Source organism: Channa argus, chromosome 12 (genome assembly GCF_033026475.1).
Source record: "Channa argus isolate prfri chromosome 12, Channa argus male v1.0, whole genome shotgun sequence".
NCBI classification, from domain to species: Eukaryota; Metazoa; Chordata; class Actinopteri; order Anabantiformes; family Channidae; genus Channa; species Channa argus.
In genome coordinates, this window is record NC_090208.1 from 2,185,795 (window position 1) to 2,213,642 (window position 27,848).

General features: G+C 41.5%; 3 protein-coding genes across 3 annotated transcripts in view; 2 read left to right on the forward strand and 1 right to left on the reverse strand.

Moving 5' to 3' along the window:
* Positions 1–27,848, reverse strand: part of LOC137137009 (GTPase IMAP family member 9-like) — a 49,462-nt gene that overhangs the window by 4,838 nt on the left and 16,776 nt on the right. The gene's annotated exons all lie outside the window — the stretch shown is intronic.
* LOC137137062 (CD276 antigen-like) lies at positions 18,176–20,672 on the forward strand. The gene is made up of 2 exons (XM_067522947.1): positions 18,176–18,353; positions 20,323–20,672. The coding sequence occupies exons 1-2, from the start codon at positions 18,224–18,226 to the stop codon at positions 20,670–20,672; spliced, it is 480 nt and encodes a 159-aa protein (XP_067379048.1). The 5' UTR covers positions 18,176–18,223.
* Positions 20,704–26,986, forward strand: LOC137137004 (butyrophilin-like protein 2). Its single transcript, XM_067522856.1, has 5 exons — positions 20,704–20,842; positions 21,071–21,397; positions 21,863–22,192; positions 24,880–25,212; positions 25,506–26,986. The coding sequence occupies exons 1-5, from the start codon at positions 20,719–20,721 to the stop codon at positions 25,595–25,597; spliced, it is 1,206 nt and encodes a 401-aa protein (XP_067378957.1). The 5' UTR covers positions 20,704–20,718; the 3' UTR covers positions 25,598–26,986.

The window sequence follows — 27,848 nt, forward strand, 5'->3', positions numbered from 1 at the left end:
AATTAGATTCATGACAAAAATCTCTGAATGTACAATTAAACAAACACAGAAAAAACACGTCATCACAAACTAGTGGACACAGAGAATCTGGGAACAAATAAATGTCTCAAACAGAAAAAAGGAGACAATTACCAGCTTATTGAAAACAATACATGACAAAAGTAGAACGTAGATATGATCTCAACTCAACAACTGTCATTCAAATCATCTGATAAGAAAAGTGTGAAGCCTCTAAGTTCACCAGCATCTACTCTGTGTCCAACAGTCTTCTTCTGTCTGATCCAGTGTGTCTGTGACGTGTCCTCCTCCAGACGACATGTGGACATGTTCAGTAGCTGTAAAACCTGATGTAGCTACTGATCCATGATCAGTTCTCATGTAATGACGGATCAGAGCAAAGTCTTCTTCTTCTGTCTTCTGTTCTGCAGAGTGTAACTTTAAATCTGTGTTTGTTTAGACGTGAGTCACATGTGAGCGTATAGATTATTATTATGTTAGTGATGCTGCAGTTTATAAAGCTTTTAATGTCAAATGTTTGACCAGTGTTTGAACTTTTTAAATCCATGCAGCTGCACTACAATCATTCTCACTCATCTCCAATATGATCCATAACTATGACAGGACTCTTCTGTCTGTGGGACTAAACATGAGACAGGATCCTTCATATATCACTAAAGTCGTCTCTACAACTGAGAACTCAGGCTTAACTGAGGCTAACACACACACACACACACACACACACACACACACACACTGTTTTTTTTATCACTGTGGTCATAATAAACACAAACCAGGTGACTGTTAATAAATGATCACAATTTCTCCATGCAGCATGTGATGTCATATCCTGTGTGTGATGTCATGTCCTGTGGAGCAGATGCAGGTCAGTGGTCAGTTTAATGTCAAAGTAAAAAGTGAAGAAGAAAAAGTCCATCATGTGTCAGTGAAAGGTGTGGACGTCTGACAGAGACGGCTCAGGTTCACAAACACCACTGTTTAGGACTAAGATTTGGAGTTGGACTTGTCTGTCCTTTCTTCTGTAGTCATATTAATGTTAGAATGTCTCTTCCTGTCCATCAGATCATCTGACCCATTAAAAAACAGACTGACGTTTGTGAAATTTGATGGACGTCATTGTGGTGCTAATGACAGGATTTTACTGAGAAACTACAGACACAGAGACACTTCCTGTGGACAATAGTTGGACATGTAATTGTGATCAGAGTGATGCTCTTGATGATGATGGAGTTGAATGTAAAGAGGGACAGATGTCTTTTTCAGCACAAGCACAGAGGAGACAGTGAGCTGGTGATTGTAGTAAATGTTTCAGAAAATGTGTTGAATCAACTGATTAAAACTGTCACATGTTGAATGTGAGAAGAAAACAAAGATTCAAAGTGTCGAGAGTTTTAGAAAGAGTGAGACGTCTGTCCGAGTTCAGAGGATCTAAAGCAGAAGTCTCCAAAAGACTACATGTGACATCACAGATCAACACTGATCAATAGTGAGTGTGTGAGAGTCAGGAGGAGTCAGGGTGTAGAACAAGAAGACAAAGTGTCCTCCTGTCTTCATCCATCAGCTCCTTCACTTCCATTTTGTCTCTGATCCAAAGTCAGATCAGATCAATAATCAAAGATTGATCAACAGACTGATCAAACTGATTGATCAGCCATCAGAGGAGTTGGATCAGTGGAGCTGCTTCTGTTCCTGATGTCCACTGTCTCATCTTTGTCCTGAGTTCTCTCTGCAGAGGAGACAGAAGACAGTCAGACAGAGAGAGACAACAAGAGAAAAATAAACCGAAACAAATATAAGGAAACTCACTTTTGACCTTGAGCAGCACTGTTTTCATTCTCCAGATGTTCCTGCCAGAGATTCTGCAGACATATGTCCCTGTGTCTCTGACTGTGGGGTGTTTCAGGGTCAGACTGAGGTCTCCAGTTTTCAGCAGGTCTTTCTTCATCTCTGTTCGGTCTCTGTAAATCTGGTTCTGATCTTCAGGCTGGTCAGAACCATTCTGATATATGTGGACAGTCCTGTTGTTCCTGTCCCACCACTGCACTGTAGCGTCCTCAGGCAGGTGGAAACCAGATACAAGCAAAAAGAAACAGAACATAAATCTAAAAACTGGCAGCCTGTTCTCAAAAAGCTCTGCTTTGTCAAGACCTTCTGTGTTATATGCTGACGCTTCAGTTAGTAAATTAATAAATAAATTAAAATATCACGGTAAAAAAATCATAGAAGTTCAAAAGCAGATCTGGACCTGAGCCTCTGGATGAAGTGTCTGTTAATATCACTCAAGTCTATTCAACGAGCACAAAAAGATGCTAAAGGTGTAAAAATAGACATCAAACAGCCACAAAGGACATAAGGAGTCTGACTGGAACCAAAATGACAAGAGAACAAGCACAAAGAGTCTTTGTCCACATTCAGAGTGGGTCTGACTCCTATATGAAGAAGGACTTGAGGACCTTGTCCATTGTCTCATAATCCATCCATGGTCAGTTATCTGATCATTGATCATCATTTGGTGACTGGACTTAGTTTGTTGTGGACTGTGATATGAAATGTGTTTCTGATCCAGGAAAGAACAGAAATAGATGTTGATGTGCAGCTGTTTTTATTTCCTGTATTGTTGCAGTTCAAGCTCCAGTGTGGAACTGGTTTGAATAGATTTGTTAGTAGTAGAAGTCTGCTCCATCTTAATGTGGACAGGTGCTGTGGAAGCTTTCTGGGACATAGAATCATTGACAAGTCTGACAGCAGAGCAGAGACATTCACACTGAGCAGAGATAAGTGTCTTGATTTGGACTTTCATGTTTCCACCTTCAATCCTCCAAGTTGCACATTGCAGCATTAATTTCAAAGTAATTCAACAACCACTCTCTGTTGGACAGAACATTATGCAGTGATGGACATGCTTGGGTGAGTGAGAGGAGGGAGGCGTCCAAAGTTTCTCTCTGTCACAAATATTTACATTACACTGAAATGAAAGTTTGGTTCCAGGAAAATTCATTTCAATTCACTGTTAGAGTCATGAAATAAAGTGAAATACGTTCATAGAAACATACTAACAGTAATACTGCAGTTTCTCTTAGTATAAAGATTAACAACAGTTAGCTTAGCATAAAGACTTTAAACTGACCTTTGACCTGGAGCTTCACATCTTTCTTCATCAGGATGTTTCCCTCCCTGTTGTAGACGGTGCAGCTGCAGGCTCCTCTTTCTTCATCTGTGGGGTATTTCAGGGTCAGACTGAGGTCTCCAGTTTTCAGCAGCTTTCTCTTCATCTCTGTTCGACATCTGTAAAACTCATCCTGTTCTCCAGGCTGGTCAGAGCCGTTCTTATACACATGTATCATACATTCTTCACTGTTCTTCCACTCCACTTTGGCGTCTACAGGCAGACAAACTGTGGTTTTGCAGGGCAGCTGGACAGACTCCACCCCTGAATCCACCTCCACCTGGTAGCCTGAGAGGACAACAAAGCACAGCATCATGTGGACAGACAGCAGCAGCAGCTCTGATGGTAACAGGACCTCACTGTCCCATGAAGACACTCAGGAACTACTTATTGTGACTGATTCTCAGTTTGGTTCTGATTTGTTCCTCACTCTCAGTCTGTCTCAACAGTCAAGGAGCAACAAGAGTAAAGATGTGAACCATCAGCATTATGGGTAATGTAGTAGTAGAGACATACCTGACATGAAATAGTGACGGAAATGTACTAAAAGACCCCCAGCAACAATCAGAAGAAGAACCAGGAGAACCAGGAGAACTTTGGCCCAGGATGGAAATCGTTCTGTGGAGAACATGAATAACAACATGACCTCTGACCTCTGACCTGTATCTACAGCACTGACCTCTGACCTGTCACTGACCTTTGACCTGCAGCTGTACGTCTGTCACTCTCTCTTGTCCTATCATAAACTCTCTGACGGAGCAGGTGTAGATTCCACTGTCAGACAGTTGCAGTTCTGTCAGATTCAGACTGAGGTCTCCAGTTTCCAGAGCATCAGGCATCATCGATGTTCGGCCGCTGTAAAGCTGGTTCTGGTTTTTAAGTTCATCACCTTCCTGCTGACGCTGGTGGACGGTTGAAGGACTGAGATCAGAGCGGCTCCACACCACTGTGGGATTGTTCACGTCAAAAGTGGGAAACTCACAGTGCAGCAGGACAAACTGGTCCCCCTCATACATGTCCACAGCTGAGACATGTTGGGAAACTGTGAGGACACACAGACAGAATGGGTCCATTTGGGAAAATGTTTTGGTCTGTGGCACAAAGACTTCAGCTTCCTACCAGTGACCCATGAGTCAGACAAACCCGAACCAACTGTGTTCTGGTCTGATCTGCTGCTTAAAGGACCAGCAAACCTACAGTACATTCAAAAGGCAAAATACTGCAGTAAACATATCAACATAAATACCCACAGGTAATTTACAGGCCACACCCATAGAATGAACAGAAATACTGAGAGCCATTGAGACTAAAATGTAACTGCTGTATGTCCAGAATATTTTTACTGAGCCAGAGAAACCAGAAATGAGATTGTTGCTTCGTGAACCTAAGCTTTGGATATAAGCAGAGCATTCACCAAAAACAACTTTATCACTCTCCTTCCCTTTTATTCAGCATTAACTTTATAATAAAAGGAAGGACACTTTGTTACTGTGTGGATTCTACCATATTAGTTTTTCCACAGAAATAATCAGAAATGCTGTCATATGATTAAACAGACTTTCTAACCATTGCTGCATAGTGTAACTCCAAGGACACAAAATGATACTTGAGTAAATCAAGTAAACAACTGTACATATCTATTATATTTTCATAGTAAATTACAAAGACAATGCAACTGCAAGGTGACACAAATCGTTGTCTTCTTGTGCCAGTCCCAAGTCTGGATAAATCCAGAGGGTTGTGTCAGGAAGGGCATCCAATATAAAACACATCTGACTTCCATACCGGATCGGTCGGGGCCCAGGTTAACAACGACCTCCACCGGTGCTGTTGACCTACAGGGTACCGGTGGAAATTGGACTACTGTTGGTCGAAGACGAAGAAGAAGAGGAGGAAAGTGTGTTCGTAGGCAGAGAGAGAAGAGGAAAGCTAAGAATGTAGGACTGACAGTAGGGACTTTGAATGTTGGTACTATGACAGGGAAGACCAGGGAGTTGGTTGACATGATGCAGATAAGGAAGGTGGACACACTGTGTGTCCAGGAGACCAGGTGGAAAGGTAGCAAGGCTAGAAGCTTAGGAGCAGGGTTCAAGTTGTTCTACCATGGGTCAGATAGGAAGAGAAATGGAGTAGGAGTTATCCTGAAAGAGGAGTTGGTGAGGAATGTTCTAGAGGTGAAAAGAGTATCAGACAGGTTGATGAGTCTGAAGCTGGAAATTGAAGGCGTGATGTTTAATGTTGTCGGTGGTTATGAACCACAGGTAGGATGTGAGTTAGAAGAGAAGGAGAAATTCTGGAGTGAGTTAGATGAAGTGATGCAGAGCATCACCAGAGGTGAGAGAGTGGTGATTGGTGCAGATTTCAATGGACATGTAGGTGAAGGGAACAGAGGTGATGAGAATGTGATGGACAGGTTTGGTCTTCAGGACAGGAACGCAGAAAGACAGATGGTGGTAGACTTTGCAAAGAGGATGGAAATGGCTGTAGTGAACACTTTCTTCCAGAAGAGGCAGGAACATAGGTTGACGTACAAGAGCAGAGGTAGAAGCACTCAGGTGGACGACATGTTGTGTAGACGTTGTAATCTGAAAGAGATCAGTGACTGTAAAGCATTGGTAGGGGAGAGTGTAGCCAGACAACACAGGATGGTGGTGTGTAAAATGATGCTGGTGGTGAGGAAGATGAAGAGGACTAAGGCAGAGCAGAGGACGAAGTGGTGGAAGTTGAAAAAGGAAGAATGTCGAGTAGTTTTCAGGGAGGAGCTGAGACAGACTCTGGGTGGTTTGGAGGTGCTTCCAGATGACTGGACCACTACAGCTAATTTGATCAGGGAGACAGGTAGGAGGGTACTCGGTGTGTCATCTGGAAAGAGGAAAGTGGACAAGGAGACTGCATCAAGGATCAGCTCTGAGCCCCTTCTTGTTTGCTCTGGTGATGGACAGGCTGACAGATGAGGTTAGACAGGAATCTCCATGGACTATGATGTTTGCAGATGACATTGTTATTTGTAGTGAGAGCAGGGAGCAGGTGGAGGAAAATCTAGAGAGGTGGAGGTCTGCTCTGGAAAACAGAGGAATGAAGCTTAGCCGCAGCAAGACAGAATACATGTGTGTCAATGAGAGGGACCCAGGTGGAACAGTGAGGTTACAGGGAGCAGAGGTGAAGAAGGTGCAGGACTTTAAGTACTTAGGGTCAACGGTTCAGAGCAACGGTGAGTGTGGAAAAGAGGTGAAGAGGCGAGTGCAGGCAGGTTGGAACGGGTGGAGAAAAGTGTCAAGTGTGTTGTGTGATAAAAGAGTATCAGCAAGAATGAAAGGAAAGATGTTCAAGACGGTGGTGAGACCAGAGATGTTGTTCAGCTTAGAGACAGTGGCTCTGAAGAAAAGACAGGAGGCAGAGCTGGAGGTAGCAGAGCTTAAGATGTTGAGGTTCTCTTTGGGAGTGACAAGGATGGACAGGATCAGGAATGAGGACATCAGAGGGACAGATCATGTTAGATGTTTTGAAGATAAAGTCAGAGAGACCAGATTGAGGTGGTTTGGACATGTTCAGAGGAGAAACTGTGAATATATCAGTAGAAGGATGCTGAGGTTGGAGCTGCCAGGCAGGAGGTCTAGAGGAAGATCAAAGAGGAGATTTATGGATGTAGTGAGGGAGGACATGAAGTTAGTTGGTGTGAGAGAAGAGGATGCAGAGGACACAGTTAGATGGAGGCACATGATTCACTGTGGAGACTCCTGAAAAGGAACAGCCCAAAGGAAAAGAAGAAGTAAGAGAAAGTATGTGAAGACTCTGGGTGGATTAAGTTTATGTATGTGGCTGCTCCGATTCACTGGTTCCTTTTTTGACAGATCTGAAATTTCATCAGCAAATCTCTTCCGCTGGCAGTGATGAATTATTTCTACCTCTGCTTCCTGAAGCTCATCCACAGTTAGGTTCTTCTTTCTTGTTTTGTAGTTCAGCTTTTTCAGCCCGCGTGTCCATGATGAGTAGTACCCGGTCAACCTTTGCATTATATAAGTTCTTTCTTCAACTGAAAACATTCACTGTGACATTTCTTTTCACCTCAGGATCGGCTACTTCAATTTCTTGCAAGTCTGGATTCCTTGGCCAATTCTCGACTTCCTGTGTAAGGAAGTCAGGTCCGGATACCCACTTCTTATTACGCAGAAAGGCTTTCACGTTCTGCCCCCTTGATGCACCATCTGAGAGTTAACATAGTGCCACTGTGAGACTGTTGAAGTCTGCTGAATCGCAGACACCCTATTAGCTACAAACGTGTGAAACCTTAATGTCTCGTTGCTGATGTATTTTAGCATCGCTGTACTGTCAGTCCAGTACACAGTCCTCCATTGGTAACTCCAACTCCTTCCTTAGCATTTTATCCATACGAACCGCTAAGGTTGCTGCAGTAAGCTCCAAATGAGGGATAGTCATGGGTTCTAAGGGGGCAACCCTTGGCTTTCCCAACACAAAGGCACAGTGAGCTTGGTTACTGATGTTTTGCTGGACTAAGTATGTTACTGTCCCATAGCCGTCGTCGCTAGCATCTGCAAAGTGATGCAGTTGAGCAGACACGGTCTGACCAAAGCCTTTTGGTTTGTAACATCTATCAATTCCAAGGGGATTTAACTGCTCTAGACTTTGTACCCAAAGAGGCCACCTTTGGGCAAGATGTTCAGGCACTGTCTCATCCCATCCCAATCTCATCCTACAAAGCTCCTACATAATTTTCCTAGCATATAAATTCACAGACGCAAGCATTCTGAATGGATCATACACACCCTGAACATGAACTGATTTGACTGAATGCACCATTGCACGCCCAATAACCTTTTCCATTGGAAGTGCATTTTGATCCAGATCCAGATCCATTATTTCTATCGCCTTCTCCTCCTATGGAATGGCTGCTAACACCATCCAATCATTGCTGATCCATTTGTTTAATCTGAAGCCACCCATCTGACATACAGTCTTCAAACTGTGGTAAAGAGACTCGGCCTTTTCAACAGTGTCAACTGACTTTAGACAGTCATCTACATAGAAGTTTTGCAGCACTGTATTTACTGTGCAGGCATCAAACAGATGTGTGTTGTCTTCTGCACATCGCCTGAGAGCATAGCTAACACAACTGGGTGATGAAGTGGCTCCGAACAGATGCACCTCCATCCTGTATTCTGCCATCGGCTGATTAAAGTCACCATCTGGCCACCACAAGAATCTGAGTAGGTCACCGCCTTCTGACCTTTACCTGGTGGAAGATTGCCTTCTAGTCGGAACATCAATTATTGTGCTAGTAAGATTAGGTCCTTGAAGGAGTTGCTCATTTAATGAGGTTCCCTGATAAGACGCGCCACAGTCAAACACAAAATGAAGCTTAAGCTTTTTAGGGTGTTACACCCCATGATATGGAATATACCAAACCTTCCCATCACTGCGGCCAAGGTCCTTATCTGGAACCCTCACTGCATATTTTTTTGTGATCGTATCAATTATGAAGGCAAGATAATCCATCCTAATTGAGGGATTCCTGAGAAACTTCCTCTTCAGAGTTGTAGCACGTTGTTCTGCTAAGGCCTGATTTTTTGGCATTTTAATGTCCAAATCCTTCAATGGGAGACTAAGGCAGTGGTGTCCATCTACCAATTTAGCAGATTGTGACACTCTCTCCATGACCAGACGATCTGCCTTAGCCATCTCATACTTCTTCTCTTGACCACCCTCAGGAAAGTCATACTTAATCTGTTGATTCCACAGGTCTTCCAGCTTGGCAACGGATATACGATTTGACGCAACTTGCGTTATTTCATCTCTGGTTATGTTGTAACCAGATTCTTTCAGTGGCCCATTGACCGTCCAACCCAGTATGGTTCTGACTGCATAAGGCCCCTTGTTGATGCCAGGAATGACTAAGGGTTCCATCACTTCTGCAACATTAGTTTCAATCAACAGCCCTATGTCTGTGCTGATGAAGGGTATTCGCACTCCTTTAAGGTGTGGCAAAGTAGGGTGCGTCCCTGAGCAGAACTGACAGTTTACCTCCTCATATGTCCTGGCTTCAGACATCTGAACCATAAGCCTTTGCTCTTGTGAAAGTCTATCTTATCCTTGTAAGAAGAATTCTGTAGTTTTTTACAGTGTTTAAAAGTATGCCCCTAATGCAGGGGTGGGCAAACTTTTTGACGGGCCACATTGGGTTCTAAAATTTCACAGACTGGGCCAGGATATATATATATATATATATATATATATATACATATATTACATTAGAGATTTGGCCTGTAACATGTAGCAAAGCATGAACATGCAAGGCTCATTGTACAAATTGTTTTCCAAATGCATTAATTAAATAATTTAATTATTTATTAAATTTCAGTTGAATAAACACAGCAGAAAAACTCAAAACTCAAGTTTAGTGGGAACAGTGTTGAAACTCCTTGTTTTGCCAGTTCATCAAAGTCTGGAGTAAGTTTTGTTGTGGCAATTCTCAGGATAGACCCAAGGTGTTGGTCAGTTAACCTGGATCTGTGAGAGGCTTTGTTGATGTTCATGACGCTGAATGTCCACTCACATACGAAGGTCGAACCAAACAAAGTCAGCATCTTCTGTGCCGTCCTCCGGAGGTTTGGAAACATGGCTTCGTTAAGTGAAGCATAAAAGTCATTCAGTTTAAGAGAGCTGAACTTCTCCTTTAATACGGAGTCAGACTGAAGATTGATCAGTTCCTATTGCACTTCTTGTGGTGTGGTTGCAGGGTCTTGTGACAGGGGACAGGACACCAGCTGAAGTGACTTTTCAATGTTTTCAAAGTCAGAGAAGCGATGGCTGAATTCTCCGTGCAGGTCATCCAGTAATTTGCTGTATTTGTTTACGTTTCACGTCGCCTCTTTCTGCAGGCCAAGTGTGGCGAAATGAGTGAAAGATGTGTTTGCAATTTGTCTGGAGAATAAAGTTAGCTTAGATTTGAAGGCTGTAACATGTTTGTACATGTCGTGCACAAACTGATCTTTCCCCTGTGTGAAAATATGTCCACAGCAAACGCAAAATCACAAATCCAGTTCTTGTTGCTTAGCTCAGGAAATTCGTCAGATTTCCCCACCGACTCCAAAAATACACCAATCTACTCTTTCAGGTCCCACACTCGTTGAAGCACTTTGCCCAAACTCAACCAGCGGACACGAGAGTGGTACAGCAACTCCTGATGATCCGCATCAGTTTCCTCTAGGAACTTGATGAACTGACGATGCTGAAGTCCCCGTGCGCGTATAAAGTTGACAAGTTTTACGACTGGATTCACGACATGATTAAGCTGCAATGTAGACTTGCAAAGCGATTCCTGATGGAGGATGCAGTGAAGGAAAATAAATCCTCTCCCCAAGTTGTTCCCTTCAGGGACTCAATGCTCAAAAATTCGTCCGTTATGTCAAAACTATCATTAATCCCTCGGATGAAAATTAATAGCTGAGCAGTGTCTTTTAAGTCGTTGCTTTCATCCAGTGCTAGTGAATATAACTTGAAGGACTCAGCTTTTTTGTTTATTTGTTGGCTATATCTTCGTCAATCAGTTCCACACGGCGAGTCACAGTTCTGCGTGATTTTTTTAAACTTGCCTTGGCTCTCCGGACACAAGACACCTGCTGCCCCTACCATGCATTCTTTTAAAAACTCGCCTTCGGAGAAAGGCTTGCTAGCTTTTGCTAATTTGAATGCCAGCAAAAACTTGCCTTGGTACTTGACTCTTGAATTGTTGTTTGGCGGTGAAAAAAATGTTGCTGAATCTGTAAATTGGCTGCCAACCTCTGAGCCGTAGCCGCCGTTCCTGCGTTGACTGCTTGCTAGCTTAGTTAGCATGCTTCGTAGCAAAGTGAGGCTGATATTGTACTCTTTAAAAACCGCAACAGTTTCTTGGCATATTAGGCCTACAGCCTTTGATCGGACTTCAGTGAAAAAGTATTTTGTTTTCCACTCTGTATTAAACACTCGGTGCTCGCTATCCACTTTTCTTTTCTTTGACAAGCTCATTTTTGCAGGAGGGCTCATAAGAGAAGAAGAGAGTAATACACGCAAACAAGGTTAATGTAGCTGAAGTGCGCCATCTTTTGGAGAAAACGTGGGCATTGTAGGGGAAAGGTAAACTGAACAAGGTTTACCCACACCCATTTTAATATAATTTGGTCACGATCGGTGGGCCGGATTAATAAGCCCAACGGGCCTTAGTTTGCCCATGTCTGCCCTAATGGCAAAAAAGACACCACCTTGTAGTCAGTTCCTCTGCTCCAGTTATCGTGTCACGTCTGCTCCCTTCAGTAGCTGAGCTGAATGCATCTCTTGTAACAAACCTTGCTATGCAATGTTCCCTTGACCACTGACAACTAAACATAAAAGTTAAACTACAAAGGCAACTATCAAAGCCATATGGTGTCACTATTTAAATACCTTGTTTAACTTTTGTTAAACCTGCTTGTTAGGTCTCAGTTTATTGCTGAGGTTTTGATAATTTGTCTGTCACTGTTTGTTGGTTTTCTGTTTTCTCACAGTTCTCATTAGTTTCCTATTATTCTTTGTTTTAACTATTTAGTCTCAATTCATAGTTCCCCTAGTTTATTTTCTCCTGTCCTCCCTTTTGGAGTAAGTTTCTGTTTCTCATTCTTCTTTTCAATTCACTCTCCTCTTGCTGTCTCTGCCTTCTGGGAACTAATACACAAACCACATTGACAGCAGTGGGAGGTGGTTGTTGTAGTTTAGCCAACAGCTGACAGCAGCTTTCATCTTTCAAAATCACTCATTCTCTGGCAGAGAGGTCTGCATCAAAAACTCAACACAGCGTCAGTCCTGGGATGAAAATTCAACATCTTTGAACCTCAAAGACTCAGACCCTGAGAAGACCCAGACCCATACTGAGTCTTGCACTTGTCCTGCCAGCGGGGCAGCAGACTGAGATCTCTGCTGGCAGCGTGGATCTCACTGGGCTGAAATCTTCAGGTCAAATTTATGGACCCAATTTTGATAAAGTGATATAATCAAACCTACAGCATGTTCAGGTCAGATCTGCAGTTTTAGAGGCCGACTTGCGAACTGTGATCACTTCAGGATAAGAGACGCTTTTAAGTGAATTCTAATACTAAAGTATAAGGAAAATAACTGCATAAGTATTTGTTTAGAAATCATTGTGTCATTGTGTGGAAAAGTCAGTGCAGTACATGTTGAGATGAGAAAGGAGGAGCTGCTAATTCATGTAACATTTAACAATATTTACACACAAACATTTCCACTGCAGCATTTGTGCAGTTTGTATAACACTGGTGATCTGTAGACCTGTGCTTACAACTAGAGGAAGAGAGGAGAACTTATTTTAATAAATAATGAAAAGACTTTAAAACTGATCATTGGTTATGTTTTTGTCATGGAACAACGTTCGAATTAAACTCACAAATCTGACATTAAAGCACATCACTTTACCAGTTCACCACTCTGGTAGAGTGATGGACAAATGTTCACATGTCTGTAGATAAATGTATCAGGTTATTTGTTAAAGACATGTTGCAGTGAGCTATAATCTAAATATCAAATGTTCCCTTCAAAATGATTTTACAGTTTAGATGCTTATGAACCTTTTAGGAAACAGGTTGACTGAACATGTATGAAACAGTAATGTAATCTCATCATGACCCACGTTAAAGGGACAGAGACACAATCTATAAAACATCTTATGTCCATCACATCATCTGACAAAGTCACATAAACAAAGTTATGACAGCAGCTGTGTGACAGATCAGATTTAAAACTAGTTGTCAGTACTAGTTGTTACTGTATCCAGAGACATTAGGATTCATTACTGTGGACTGATGACGAGGACGACACTTTGTGACACCTGGTGGCTGAAACGATGAACTGCATGTTGGATTTAATGAACCTTTTTCTGAATTAAACAGCATTCCTGACAGAACAACACCAGTAGGGTACAGCAGACATACAGCACACAGAAACCATAACACTTTCAATACATCTGTATCAAAAATCTGTGTTTTCATCTGGTATTTTGCCACTTGCTGCTGAAACTGGACAGTGTCTCAGTTTAGTGTGTTCTCTGAATGATAAAGAAAATGAGTTTTTGTTTAGTTTGTTATTGGCCTTTTTATTAGGAACTACACAAACTGTTGTGGTTGGACAGGTGTTGAAGGACTGGGACAAAGTGAATGTGTCCTCTGCAGTGTGAGCAGCCTGGAAACTCAACATTTGTCTGAATGAAGCCCAACATTTCCATCCACATTTGATGCTGCTCTCAGCAAAAAGACCACAGCAAAGGATCATTGTTACTGCTGGGAACACAAGCTGTAAGAATATGAAGAAGCTACAGGGACAGAATCCTGAAGAAGACAACTGAGGACAGTCTGACACATCCGGGAGGATTTCATCCAACAAACACATGGATCAGTGAGTGCTTTCATTTTCATTTGTAGTTGCTGTACTTTTGACCTTGGACCTGTTAATGATCTACCAGCTTCACCCATTTGGACGTGTTTACCTGGACTGTACAATAAAAAGCTGAATAACATCTGTTGCTTTTTATCACTTTATTTTAACATCCTGGACAGAGTCATTGCTGAAACTGAAAATCTGATTTCAAAGTAAAGTCCGGACCTGATGAAGACAGTGCTGTAAACTGTATTTTCTCTCACGTTTCAAACATCAGCCTCTGCTTCCAGACAAAATGCACCGACAATCTGCAAAAATACATGTTTGTTCATCACAGAGGTCTCTCCTCCCCATCCCCTCCCCTCTATCTCCTTACAGTATCAAAAGCCTTTGGAAAACATGGCATATTTTACAGGTGAGTTCTTTTATACAGTCCTATTTTACAATGTATTACTTAAGCCTATATTTAAAAAAAAAAAATAAAGATTTTTCTTTAACAAATTAAAAACTATAATAAGAAAAGTAAAATGTGTAAAATCTACATTTTTGCTAAAGGCCTTGTTCAACAGGAAAGTTCGGTTGCGTAGCGGACACTTTCAAGAAAAAAACAAATACTTTAAAATAGTTGAATAGAGATTCAACTACTTCAGTTATTAGCACTATATTGTTTATATTAATGAATCTTTTATGACAAGTTATTATAGACATTAGGTAACAATGGTGCACTTATGGAAGACTATGATGACAATAAATACATGAAGTATTTGTGAATCCATGTTTATTATGCACAGTATCTGCTGACATTCAAAAACCTATAGTCTAGATTTTTGTGACCTAGTGAGAACTTGATAAGTGTCACAGTGTGTGACGCCTGTGCAAACAGAGGAGACGAGCAGGAAGCTGTCAAACTGTCTCTGTACTGTGACGAGTGCAGAAACACACTGAAACACTACCCAACTTGTTGTATTGTAAGAACTAATTTCTCTAAAAAATGTGTTTAAGAATAGGACGAGAAAGATTCTGAGAAATTGGACTGTGGCTACTGGGTGTGGATAGATCTGAGCTGCTTTTTTAAAAACAGGTTTAATAAGTAAAGAGAGCTGTAGGGAAAACACCCATTTGCACAGAGTGGTTGAGAATAATTAAAACCTCATCAGACAATGAAGGAAAAATGAATAAAAATGTTTTGAAAAGCAGAGGAGGGAATTGGGTTAAAAGCATAGATGGCAGACCACCAGATTTAGGACCTTCTATGTGTTTATTCATGTTTAAAATGTTCTCCATCATGTTAAAAAGCTGTTGTTCTAAATGACACTTTTGATCTGGATCATGGTCCTGTATGAATCATCAGCTGCTGCTTTATGTCATGAAGTGGAAAAACAAGGTGAAATGTGACTTTTGATGGAGCTTTATAAACAGCTACACTTAGTGTGTGTGTGTGTTTTTGTGTGTGTCTATTTAACCAGTGTCACCTCTACTCTACAGTGTGTTTGTATAAAGCCGGTTCACCTGAAGCATGATTGTGTAAATTAACCATGTGCTAAACGTTAAACTGAAGTTTTCACTTTAAGTGTCAGTAGATTAGACCCATTGTGAACCTGCAGTTAGTTTAGGAAGAAGCTGATTTAAGGAGGATTTGTTGCAGTTTTAGCAGGAAGATGAAGATGTTTGTGGAGTTTGTGATCTTCATACACGGTAAGAGAAACTTCCTTTGTCCCACACAACTGACTTTAGTGGACTGTCTGCAGTCATCTGGAATGGAAGCACAGCCTTTGTCATCTGAAGTAACTGCAGCTCTGTGGCTGCTGATGAAGCTTCAGAAAAGAAACATACATATATCTGATCTGTGGGAAGCAACAACTGTTTTTGAAGCAGAAATGGGACAAGCTGCTGGAAACATCCAGAAAATGGGGAAAGTAGATGATCTATTGAAGAATGAAGGTCAGGGACATTGATCAGAGGGGACACAGAGAACCAGTCTGTCAGGTTTGGTATTTAGGGTGGAACCAAGTGCGACAAGGCGAGAGGGGTTTGGTGAGAAGATAAGTTTTAGGCACACACACATTACAGGACTAAACAGGGGTTGAGCTGAAGAACCAGAAGGAAAAGTAAACATGGACTAAACAGATGAGGCAAAAACTAAAACTGAGTCACAGACACTATATATATATATATATATATATATAAATATATATATATATACATGTATATACACAAATATATATATATATATATATATATATATATATATAGTTGCAGTATAGTAGATATAGTGCAGTCTGGCAATACAACATGTCATTTTCCCAAACAATTTTATTATTATTTTTTCCTCTTATCCCCATGTTCATTACAACAACCAGAGAAACCTCAGTCCAAGGAGACTTTCTTCTTCGTACTTATTTAGTTTTGAGTACATGTCAGTTGCTGTAATAAATCAACATTCCCCCTTTGGACACATAGTTTAACCTGTGTGTCAACTTTAGCAGTGTTTAGGAAAACTTTTTTTAAAAAAATTTTACGTTTCTTTCTCAGAGATAGAAAATTTTTGCACTGCAGTGAGTGATGATAAAATGTCTGAGACTGTGTGTGTGTGTGTGTGTGTGTGTGTGTGTGTGTGTGTGTGTTTGAGATACTTCCTGTTGGGCAGCTTCCTTACAGCATCCACTTGCATGTTTCCTGCTGAAGCTAAGTCAGTGTTAGTTTTTATTAAGTTTGAACAACATTTAAACATCCTTCAAAAGTACAAGTTGCCATTATAACCAAGTAAAATGCTGAGAGTCAAATGCATCATTTAATCAGACTTGATTTTCCATCACAAATACATGAATGTTAAAGTCACTATAATGACTTTATCTGTACTAAGCACTAAATTCAATCATAAACTCTGAATAAGGGACTGGAGGACGGTACATGATGATCGTTTATTAAGTCATTTACTAACAGAGATTTAGAAGAGAGAGATCTGATATTTAATAATCCACATTTAATAGTTTTGGGTTTTGGTTCAGACATAGTCTCTATAGGACAAAGAGCAGTGTGGTTAAGATCATAACATTCATTAAAATAATAAAATTCTCTGGGTGAAAAGTTAAAATCCATAACAGCTGCATTTTGTCTGTTGGTAACATCAGATTCTATAAGTATCTCAGACTGTTTATACCTGTGGATGTTGTCGGGTGTTGGAGCTGAGGATGCAGGAGACTGAGTCGCTGTGGACAATGTTCTCAGTCCACATCCGTGATCCCAAGAAGTTCAGGTGCAGTCCATCTTGTTTGAAGTTCTGAGGACGATCCCAGAAAATATTGAAATTATCAATGTCAATGAGTCTGTGTGTGGTTCTTGTGGTTGAAGCCATGTGTGCAGACTGAGGAGTCTGGAGAACCAGCCAACACCCAACCCAGCGTGGGAACTGATGAAGAACCATCTGTGGTGGAGCATCATGTGGATTCCTCTCTGGAGACACGGTGGTGGTGGTGGTGGCGTTTCAGTTCTGGCTCGGCCCCAGCAGCATGTCCTGACCGTGCTGCCCACGGGAGGTGGAGCAGACACCTGTGGGGGTCGAGCCTTCTAGCATCTCATGGGGCAGGCAGTCGGAGGGAACCGCTGCAGGGGAAGTTGGCCTTTCCAGCTTCTCAGTGAACAGTGAACCGGTTCTCCACCTGGACCAGGGAAGTGGTCTGATGGAGCTTTAAGCTGCAGCAGGTGTCGTCCGATGTCTTCTTTTAGCCGGGATCCAGGCCTCCTGTGTCAGGGCAGGACATTGGTCGTCCGACAGGGCCAGAGGATTCCACCAGATGCAGCCGTTTTCCCATTGGAGGCTAATGTATGACATTGTTGTATAGCTGCCAGTTATATTATGGAGGCGTGTGACAACCAGGGGCCCAAGAGTTTGTGTGTGTGTGTGAATATATTTTTAAATCAACATCTGCACCTGTTACACTTGGTGCAGATGGTAGAAGACGTCTTTTTTTAGGTCTTTGCTGTCCACTCACTGTATTTTCAGGAAGCTCAGTGTCCTCTCCACTTTCAGAGGAAGGGTCAGAGCCAAGTGGAGGACTCCAGTGAGCATTCTGTGTCAGACTCCCACTGGAAGCTTGTGTCTTATTCAGATGAGTCCTGCTGCTTGCAAAATGTTGTTGTAAGATGATTTAATAGTAAACACACCAAAGTAGAAATAAACACATGCAGCCTCAAGTCTTCCAAAGATGTGGGGTTTCTGGACATTTTAGTGCAGAAATGTAGATTAAACCACTAATTTATTCAAACTTCTTCAGTAAAGACACTGTGATGAACAAACATGTATTTTTGCAGATTGTCGGTGCATTTTGTCTGGAAGCAGAGGCTGATGATGAAACGTGAGAGAAAATACAGTTTACAGCATCATCAGGTCCAGACTTTACTTTGAAATCAGATTTTCAGTTTCAGCAATGACTGTGTCCAGGATGTTAAAATAAAGTGATAAAAAGCAACAGATGTTATTCAGCTTTTTATTGTACAGTCCAGGTAAACACGTCCAAATGGGTGAAGCTGGTAGATCATTAACAGGTCCAAGGTCAAAAGTACAGCAAGTACAAATGAGAATGAAAGCATGAAGCAGCAGAGACATGTCTGCAGGGATCAGAGATGGTTGCTAGTGGAACTGACACTGTGTCTACACAGACAGTAAAACATGAGCAGCACGTCAGCAGAACTGATGTCCTGAAGCTGTTTGTGAAGATGAAGATGTTTGTGGTGTTTATGATCCTCGTACACGGTAAGATCACCTTCCTCCCTCTGATCTCACTAATCCAACGTCTTTAATCTTGATTTGATTCCTCTTAAACTGATCCATGTGTTTGTTGGATGAAATCCTCCTGGATGTGTCAGACTGTCCTCAGTTGTCTTCTTCAGGATTCTGACTGACCTGACTGAAACATTTCTAACTTGTTGGTTGTGTTAAGAAAATTGCTAGTTATGTAAAAACTAGTTTTCTTCAAAATGGGACATTGGAAATAGGTCTGTAGCTACTGGGTGTGGATGGATCTGAGCTGCTTTTTTAAAAACAGCTTGAACAAGTGCACTTTTAAGAGCTGCAGGGAAAAGTTGGTAACAATAGTTAAAACCTCATCAGAGATTTTTAAAAAGGAGGTGGGAATTGGGTGAAGAGCACAGGTGGAAGACTTCAGTTTAGATAAAACCTTCCTGAGTGTTTCAGCATCAACCAGAACAAAACTGTCCAGTGTGTCTTCACATTGTCCACATGTCTCTGTAATGGGACTGTGTGCTTGGCTGATGTCAGACCTGATGGTGGCTGTTTTCTTTTGGAAGTCGTCTGCAAAGTCCTCAGATTTAAGACCATCTGTGGTTCATATGGTTTTTGATTGGATTTAAAATGTTCTCAGTTGTTTAAAAAGCAAAAACACACCAACATAGATATATTTCTGTGACCACAAACACAGAATGATGCACAGGACTCACACAAGCTTAGAAAATGTGGAGTATGTCTGAAAACTCCCATCTATGGCATCATTATTGTAGCCTAAGCATTTGTCTACATGTGTGGAGAGTTTGTGTAACTGTGTCTTAATCAGTGTGTCTGTGCTGTGACTTGAATTTCAGTCAGTTTGTGTGTCTACACAAATCTGTAACTGTAAATAATTTAAATTGTTTATATGTAAAATCCACTTCCACTCAAAAAACTAAATATCTTTAATTATTTGTGAAAACTCTTAGTTTTTAGCTAAAAGTGCTGGAAAGCTTCACAATTGGGAGATTTGTCTGCATTTGATAAATCGTCTCTGCCCTCAGCTTGGGCTCACAGGCTCACGCTTACAGGCTGTGTACAGTTTCAGCTCAAAATGTGCCTTTAGGCAGAATTATACTTCTCTGCCAGTATGTGTAACTGTTGTTACTTACGCAGAGAAAGGAATTGTGTGTAGCTTGTAATTGCAGAGGCCCCGGTGTGCAAACCTCCCAAATCCCAACAACGCCTTGGGTGGAGATGTGCGTTGAACAAGAATTAGATAAAGTCGGGATTGAAACTGGAATAGAAGCAGAAAAAAGAAGAATGGTAAAGAAAAGGAAAATAAGAAAACTCGGTTTGATAACATACTGTTCTTCACATGGGACACAAACTATTTCGTTAATGAAAACTGAAATAGTTTTACAATTTACCATTTGGTCTTTGAAATGACTTCCTGTTATCTCTTAAAATATTCACAGGTTTCTTCAAAAACAACAAAGGACAGAACATTGCTGTCTATCAAATCCATCACATCCTCATCTGAGCAATGACTGCAGGAAACAAGGGAACTCCAGAGGCTTCACATACTTTCTCTTGTCTTTGTAATTGATTACTATGAAAATATAATAGATATGTTTAGTTGTTTATTGGATTTACTCAAGTATCATTTTGTGTCCTTAGAGTTACTCTATGCAGCAATGTTAGAAATCTGTTTAATCGTATCACAGCATTTCTGATTATTTCTGTGGAAAACTAATGTGGTTCAGTTCACACAGTAACAAATTACTTGTGGGTATTTATATTGATATTTGTACTGCAGTATTTTGCCTTTTGAATGTACTGTATGTTTGTTGGTCCTTTAAGTAGCAGATCAGACCAGAACAAACACAGTTGGTCCAGTTTGTCTGACTCATGGGCCACTGGTAGGAAGCTGAAGTCTTTGTGCCACAGATCAAAACATTTTCCCAAATGGACCCTCTCTGTCTGTGTGTCCTCACAGTTTCCCAGCATGTCTCAGCTGTGGACATGTATGAGGGAGACCAGTTTGTCCTGATGCACTGTCAGTTTCCCACTTCTGAACTGGACGACCCCACAGTGATGTGGAGCCGCTCTGATCTCAGTCCTTCAACCGTCCACCAGCGTCAGCAGGAAGGTGATGAACTTAAAAACCAGAACCAGCTTTACAGCGGCCGAACATCGATGATGCCTGATGCTCTGGAAACTGGAGACCTCAGTCTGAATCTGACAGAACTGCAACTGTCTGACAGTGGAACCTACACCTGCTCCGTCAGAGGTTTTAGATTTCAACAGAGAGTGACAGACGTACAGCTGCAGGTCAAAGGTCAGTGACAGGTCAGAGGTCAGTGCTGTAGATACAGGTCAGAGGTCAGAGGTCATGTTGTTCTTCATGTTCTCCACAGAACGATTTCCATCCTGGGCCAAAGTTCTCCTGGTTCTCCTGGTTCTTCTGATTGTTACTGGGGGTCTTTTAGTACATTTCCGTCACTATTTCATGTCAGGTATGTCTCTACTACTACATTACCCATAATGCTGATGGTTCACATCTTTACTCTTGTTGCTCCTTGACTGTTGAGACAGACTGAGAGTGAGGAACAAATCAGAACCAAACTGAGAATCAGTCACAATAAGTAGTTCCTGAGTGTCTTCATGGGACAGTGAGGTCCTGTTACCATCAGAGCTGCTGCTGCTGTCTGTCCACATGATGCTGTGCTTTGTTGTCCTCTCAGGCTACCAGGTGGAGGTGGATTCAGGGGTGGAGTCTGTCCAGCTGCCCTGTAAAACCACAGTTTGTCTGCCTGTAGACACCAAAGTGCAGTGGAAGAACAGTAAAGACTGGATGATGCATGTGTATCAGAACGGCTCTGACCAGCCTGGAGAACAGGATGAGTTTTACAGATGTCGAACAGAGATGAAGAGAAAGCTGCTGAAAACTGGAGACCTCAGTCTGACCCTGAAATACCCCACAGATGAAGAAAGAGGAGCCTGCAGCTGCACCGTCTACAGCAGGGAGGGAAACATCCTGATGAAGAAAGTAGTGATGCTCCAGGTCAAAGGTCAGTTTAAATGTTAACATGATGTGATCGTCACTATATCAACTAGTTAAACTAGAGCTACAGTAACTAACACTGTGCACCTTTGTGCAACTTTTGTTACTAGTTTCATCTTTCAGAGAAAAAAAAAGACACAGTCAGGATGCTACAGAAACATGGAGAAAGTAAAGACAGTCAACAGAAAATGTTCAGGTCCAACTTAGTGATGTTTGACTTCATATCATTTACTGAGTGTTAGTGAAGTCAGATGATGGGACAGTGATTCTCTGTCAGAGACAGGAAATAAAGGTTTAACAACCAAACTGAGGGACTGAAGACAAAGACAACACTGTCTCTGTTACATGGAGACATGGAGACATTTCAGACTGGAACCATTCAACATGTTTTCACTTCATCCACTCAAAGAAAATGTGTCAGAGCTGCTGCTGCTGTCTGTCCACATGATGTTGAGCTTTGTTGTCCTCTCAGTCACACAGGTGGAGGTGGATTCAGAGATGGAGTCTGTCCAGCTGCCCTGTAAAACCACAGTTCACCTGCCTGAAGACGTCAGAGTGGAGTGGAGACTAAGTCCATATACCTTTAAAGTCCATGTGTATGAGAACGGCTCTGACCAGCCTGAAGAACAACACAATCGTTACACAGGTCGAACAGAGATGAAGAGAAACCTGCTGAAAACTGGAGACCTCAGTCTGACCCTGAAATACCCCACAGACTGGGACAAAAAGACCTACACCTGCACCGTCTACAGCAGGGAGGGAAACATCCTGATGAAGAAAGATGTGAAGCTCCAGGTCAAAGGTCAGTTTAATGTCTTTATGCTAAGCTAACTGTTGTTATACTAAGAGAAACTGCAGTATTACTGTCAGTATGTTTCTATGAATGTATTTCACTTTATTTCATGACTCTAACAGTGAATTGAAATGAATTTTCCTGGAACCAAACTATCATTTCAGTGTAATGTGAATATTTGTGACAGAGAGAAACTTTGAACTGAGCTCCACCAGAAGTAGATCAGGTCCAGGTAACAACAGGTCCTTGATCATGTGAAGCTGCAGACAGAACTTGAGACAAGTGTTGGGATGAACTAGATTGTTGGTCTAATTGGAGACAAAGGTGGAAAAGGTGAGTTTGCTCTGGCTGGATGTCTTTGACATTTTCTGTCTCTCTACCTTATTTCAGTGACAATGAAAATGTCCATCACCACATGAGAGCAGAAAACAAGAAGCTGGGATTAGTTTCAAAAGCTGAAATTGTGTTTAGGTGGACAGATAAGACATGGAGCTGTCCTCTAATGTCTCCACAGACATTGTTCTGTCCTCTCTGACACTGAGAATGTTGCTGTGATCAGGCACTGAAATCAACTGATTCAACAGAGCAAAGTCCAGAGTTTGGTTTTTAAAAAGAGGACAATAGTTAGTGGACACTGGTGACTAGGGTTGTCTCCTTCAATGTGGACAAATATTGAAGCTCTGTCCATGTCTAGAAGGACTTATCAGTCTATAGAGAGTGTGAGCTTTGAATTGACACTGAACTGGACAGAATCTAAATCCAGCAGCAGACATATTAGGATCTTTTTCCTTCATTGGATCTTTGTGTAATAAAATTCTGTAGCTCTGACTGACAGGAATCACAGACTTTGGGTGAATTATTCTCATTTCTGATGAAACCACAGCAGAAAACAAAGCTATGGACCATAACATTACAACAATAGGGAAACTCAGACAAGTGTCCTGTTGTCTTCTGTCCACCTGTTAGACTGGTTGGACTGGACTGGAGCTGTGGTCCTGAATCCACTCTGCTCTGCTCCTCCTCTCTGTTGTCTGCACAGTTACTGCTGCTACATCAACACTTTGAAGCATTTGGATGTTTCTGGAGTCAAACTTCTTCTTCACCTTCATCTTTTTAAACCTTTGTTACTGATGTAAAGTGAGTCAGTATCAGTCCACTGCTGATACAAACACACACATCAGGGTCAGAGGGTGGATGGAGCTGCACTTAGTTCTGGAGGAGACAGACTGAGATGATCGTCCCACAGAACCACAGTGGACATGAATCAGGGACATGCAGGCTTTCATTCCCACAAACACAGTCACTTATCACTGATTGGCTGAAATAAATCTTTTTGGTGGATGATACAAGCAGAGACCTAAAGAGAATTCACTAAAGATCATTTCCTCAGATTTGTTGATTGTTCTGCTGAGACTGTTCTCTAACATGAGCCTAATAGATGTGTCCACAGGGGGATTTAGAACCATGTCCAAACACTTTGGTTTAAAAAGCAAACATCAGCCTGAGAGAGAAACAGTTACTGACCTCAGTGAGCTCATAGCGACTGCAGCTCTGAAGGGACTTGAGTGAAAATCTACCAGTCAAAACATTTCCAGAAGAATTTATTAACATTTGATGTTTGGAGATGGAGGATGGAGTTGCTATGGCAACAGCTTCTAGCTGCTGTTGTTAGTCCACACAGTGAAATGTTTGTGACACAGCTCGTCATCAGTCTGTGTCTGACAGATAAAGACAAAGACAAAGTCCATCCAGCCCCAGGTTCTAAAGAGGCCAAACAGAAGACCAGGTCCTGTCTGTTTCAGAGAGCAACATTTCAGATCCAGATCAGCTGGAAGAACAATGATCAGTCTGAGAGTCTGAAAGCATCAATATTTCCTGATCATCTGATGATTTCTTGAATCATCAGGTCAATATCATGGCAGTTATTGGACATGAAGTCCTGCTCTTTGGACTGATCAGTTCTCTACAGTCCACAGAGATCAGACATGAAAACATCACATCCATCACAAATACTGATCCTCCACAACTTTTCAGATTCACTGGGGATCAATCAAAAGAGGAAGTGACCAAAGAAGAAGACAGGAGCTCATTTCCAAGTAACAATACAAACTGATATCAATAAGTTGATTGATGAGCAATCAGAGTGTGACAGTATTGATCAGGAAGAAGCTGAAAGCAGAAAGAAAAGCAGCTTTAATAGTTTGTATCAGTGAAAATCTTCCAGTTGTGTTGAAGAATGTGAAGAAAACACGGCTGATAGTCGACTGAGTTCTTGTTGCTGCAGAAGAAAAACAGAAAAGAAAAGTTGATCAAAGTCCAGTTGAAGTTTGGAGAAGAAGTGAAAGAGAAGAAATCTTTCACCATCACATGAGGGAATTTCTCTTCTTCCACTTCCTGTACTGACTCTGATCCTCATCTGTTGATCCATCACTGGATCAATGATTGGCTCCATCTTTGCACAGAGACACAGTCACAGATGATTGTGTGAGATGAGACATTACTGTGAAGCAGCACATGGACAAAACATCCCAACAGCATCAAGACTCTGATCAAAAGCTACTTTTAGTTTCTAGATTTCTGTCCCCTGTTACCTTCTGCTCTGATCTGGTTCTGTCCTTCAGCTTTCTCTACAACTGTGTCCTCTAAACTGCTGCTGCTGTCTGTCCAACTGATGTTATGCTTTGTTGTCCTCTCAGACTGTCAGGTGGAGGTGGAGGAGGGAGTGGAGTCTGTCCAGCTGCCCTTCAGGACCATTGGTGACCTGCCTGAGGACGCTACAGTGGAGTGGGAAAAAAAAGAAGGCACACGATGGGTGATGGTGCATAAGATTGTGAACGGCTCTGACCAACCTGACAGTCAACGGAAAAGTTATAGAGGCCGAACAGAGATAAAGAAAGACCTGCTGAAGACTGGAGACCTCAGTCTGACCCTGAAACACCCCACAGTCAGAGACACAGGAACATACAGATGCGACGTCATTTGTGACGTCACTATGCTGAGAAGAAAAACTGTGTTGCTCAAAGTCAAAGGTCAGTTTTCACTGTGTTATCTGTGTTTGGTTTTGTTTTTTTGTCTCTTGTCTTCTGTGTTAAGTTCCACATATTAATATGTGTTCTGGTCTCATGTATGTGTGAATGCAATGTTTGCATTAAGTTCTGCTGCTCAAATAACTTCCCACAGGAAGTAAAAGCTCTTATTCTGAAGAGAGTGGAAGGGAAGTGTGAATGTTGTTGTTGTCATCAATGAAGTCTTTAGTAGTTTCAAAGTGTTTTTGTTGAGTAACACGCTGTTTCTGTCTGACTGTATTCTGTCTCCTCTGCAGAGAGAATTCAGGACAAAGATGAGACAGTGGACATCAGGAACAGAAGCAGCTCCACAGATCCAACTCCTCTGATGGCTGATCAATCAGTTTGATGAGTCTGTTGATCAATCTTTGATTATTGATTTGATCTGACTTTGGATCAGAGACAAAATGGAAGTGAAGGAGCTGATGGATGTAGACACTTTGTCTTCTTGGTCACTCTGACTCTCACTGATGAAGACAGGAGGACACTTTGTCTTCTTCTTCTTGAGTCTGACTCCTCCTGACTCTCTCACACTCACTATCGATCAGTGATGATCAGTGATGTCACATGTCAACCTGTCTGTGGTGAGGAAGAAGAAGATGAAAAGGAAGTGACAGTGAACAGCCTCAGTAAGAGCAGGAGACATAAGGTCCAATGATTAAAGTCCTGTTTGTTTGGGTAAAGTTTTTGTAATTAGTACTTTAACTTGAGTAAAATATTTGAAGTGATACTTGTAGTAGAGTGTTTTTAAGGTAAATACTTATGTACTTCTACAACCTCTGTAAGTATTTTATAAATTAATTAATCAATCAATAATTTAATTAAGCACAATTCATACAAAAGAAGATCTCAGAGTATTTTACAGGTATAAAATCATAATAAAAGTCAAAAACAATGGAGGGACATGAAGAAATGTTTAATACAATGACAAGTTAAAAACAACCATTTAATTACAAGCTGAGGTATAAAGACAGTACTGAGGTTCCTGTTTGATGTCTGCTGGTGGACTAAAGAACTGGATGCTGTTGATAACATGAAGGTACAAGTTTAGTCCAGATTTGTGCCACATGAGCCTCATAAATACAGTTTCTGCAGAAATCTGCTTCAGTTTAATTCATGGACAGATTTAAGGAGAGAACCACTTCAAAATGGAGAATCATCAACATTCTGTGGTTCAGACCTGGACCAGATGAGTCCAAAAATGCATTGTGCAGAGAATCTAAAGAACAAACAATAAATGTTGATGCTGATTCCAGGTGGAGCAGAGCTTGTCTGTTTATACACTTGTCATGTTTCCTCCCACGGTGGAGCTGAAGCCTTTTCATTAGCTCCAGATGCCATCGTTTATTCCTCTTCCTCTGTCATCAGTGTATGACATCAAAGTTTATTCCTTTTTCCTGTCACTGTTACTTCCAAACCCCCACAGGATTCAAATAAAACATGTATTTGTGCAGCTTGTATTCTTCTTTCAGTCTTTACACATGTGGACGTGGTTTTTTCTACTGTTACTTTAGCAGTGAGCTCCTCCTCACAGCAGACCACCCTCCCACATGTTCATGTTACTGTTAGTTGATGACATGACTCCCATTAGAAACTCAACAACCCTGTAATCTTCATCAGTCTGACACACACACAACAGATACACACATGTACTGATTCATAACTTGTTGTCAGAATTTATTCTATTGACTAATTGACTCTTTAATTAGCAGCAATAAAAAAACATGTTTTAACCAAATATTTGTCGGTTTATTTCACATTAGTGCTGTGAATTACAAATAAACTTTTTACATAAATATTTCACCTTTCAATCACTGTGTACCTTCTTTTTCAGATTCTTCACTGGTTAGCACTGAAAGCTCTTATTCTGAAGAGTTCAATGGTTCGATTCCCCGCTGGACAGGACTTTTCTATGTGGAGTTTGCATGGTCTTCCCATGTTTGCATAGGTTTCCTCCGAGTGCTCCAGAGTACGTGTTAGGGACCAGGTCAGGTTGGCTCATAGTGGCAGCGCACTCAGGACTAACCCTCCAATTGAGCATGTGATGTAGGTTTGTTGTACGTAGAATGACAAATAAAGCACTTTACCTTTAACTTAAAAATACTCTATTACCAGTGAACACTACAAACCTGACACCTTAGCAACAGTAACTAAGGGGGTGAGACTTAACAAAGATTTCAAAAGTTTCTGCAAAGCTACAAGAAAACTGTTACAAAATGGCGGCTACACTCAGAGTGGTGCTGCAGGATTTCATGAAGCAGGAACAGAACAAGACCAGAATGAAGGAGAACAACAGTTTGGGCTAATTGTTTTCTTTTCAACATCTAATAGACCAACTGTTTGTAGGTTTGTTGGTTGTCTTTGTCTTTCAGTTTCCCCTGTGTTTTTATTGGTCTGATCAGCCATTACAGCACCTTCTCATTCCCAAGACCTCAAAATGCATCACTTTGTCCAGTTCTCTGGCGTCACATGCTGATGCTCTGTGTCAGTCAAGTACAGTGGAAACCCCGGTACTTGGAAGTAATGACGTGGTACATGAAGTGAAAAGTCATCATAGGGAGGAGGATGGAGTGGTTGGCTGGTACAACACAAAACACAGG

Excerpts from the sequence above, each read along its gene's own strand:
- LOC137137062 (XM_067522947.1), top strand. The coding sequence starts at position 18,224 with ATGGTTGCTAGTGGAACTGACACTGTGTCTACACAGACAGTAAAACAT. Across the intron at positions 18,354-20,322 it reads GTTTATGATCCTCGTACACG|TTTCCCAGCATGTCTCAGCT; the intron begins GTAAGATCACCT and ends GTGTCCTCACAG.
- LOC137137004 (XM_067522856.1), top strand. The coding sequence starts at position 20,719 with ATGTTGTTCTTCATGTTCTCCACAGAACGATTTCCATCCTGGGCCAAA. Across the intron at positions 20,843-21,070 it reads CCGTCACTATTTCATGTCAG|GCTACCAGGTGGAGGTGGAT; the intron begins GTATGTCTCTAC and ends TTGTCCTCTCAG. Across the intron at positions 25,213-25,505 it reads TGTGTTGCTCAAAGTCAAAG|AGAGAATTCAGGACAAAGAT; the intron begins GTCAGTTTTCAC and ends TCTCCTCTGCAG.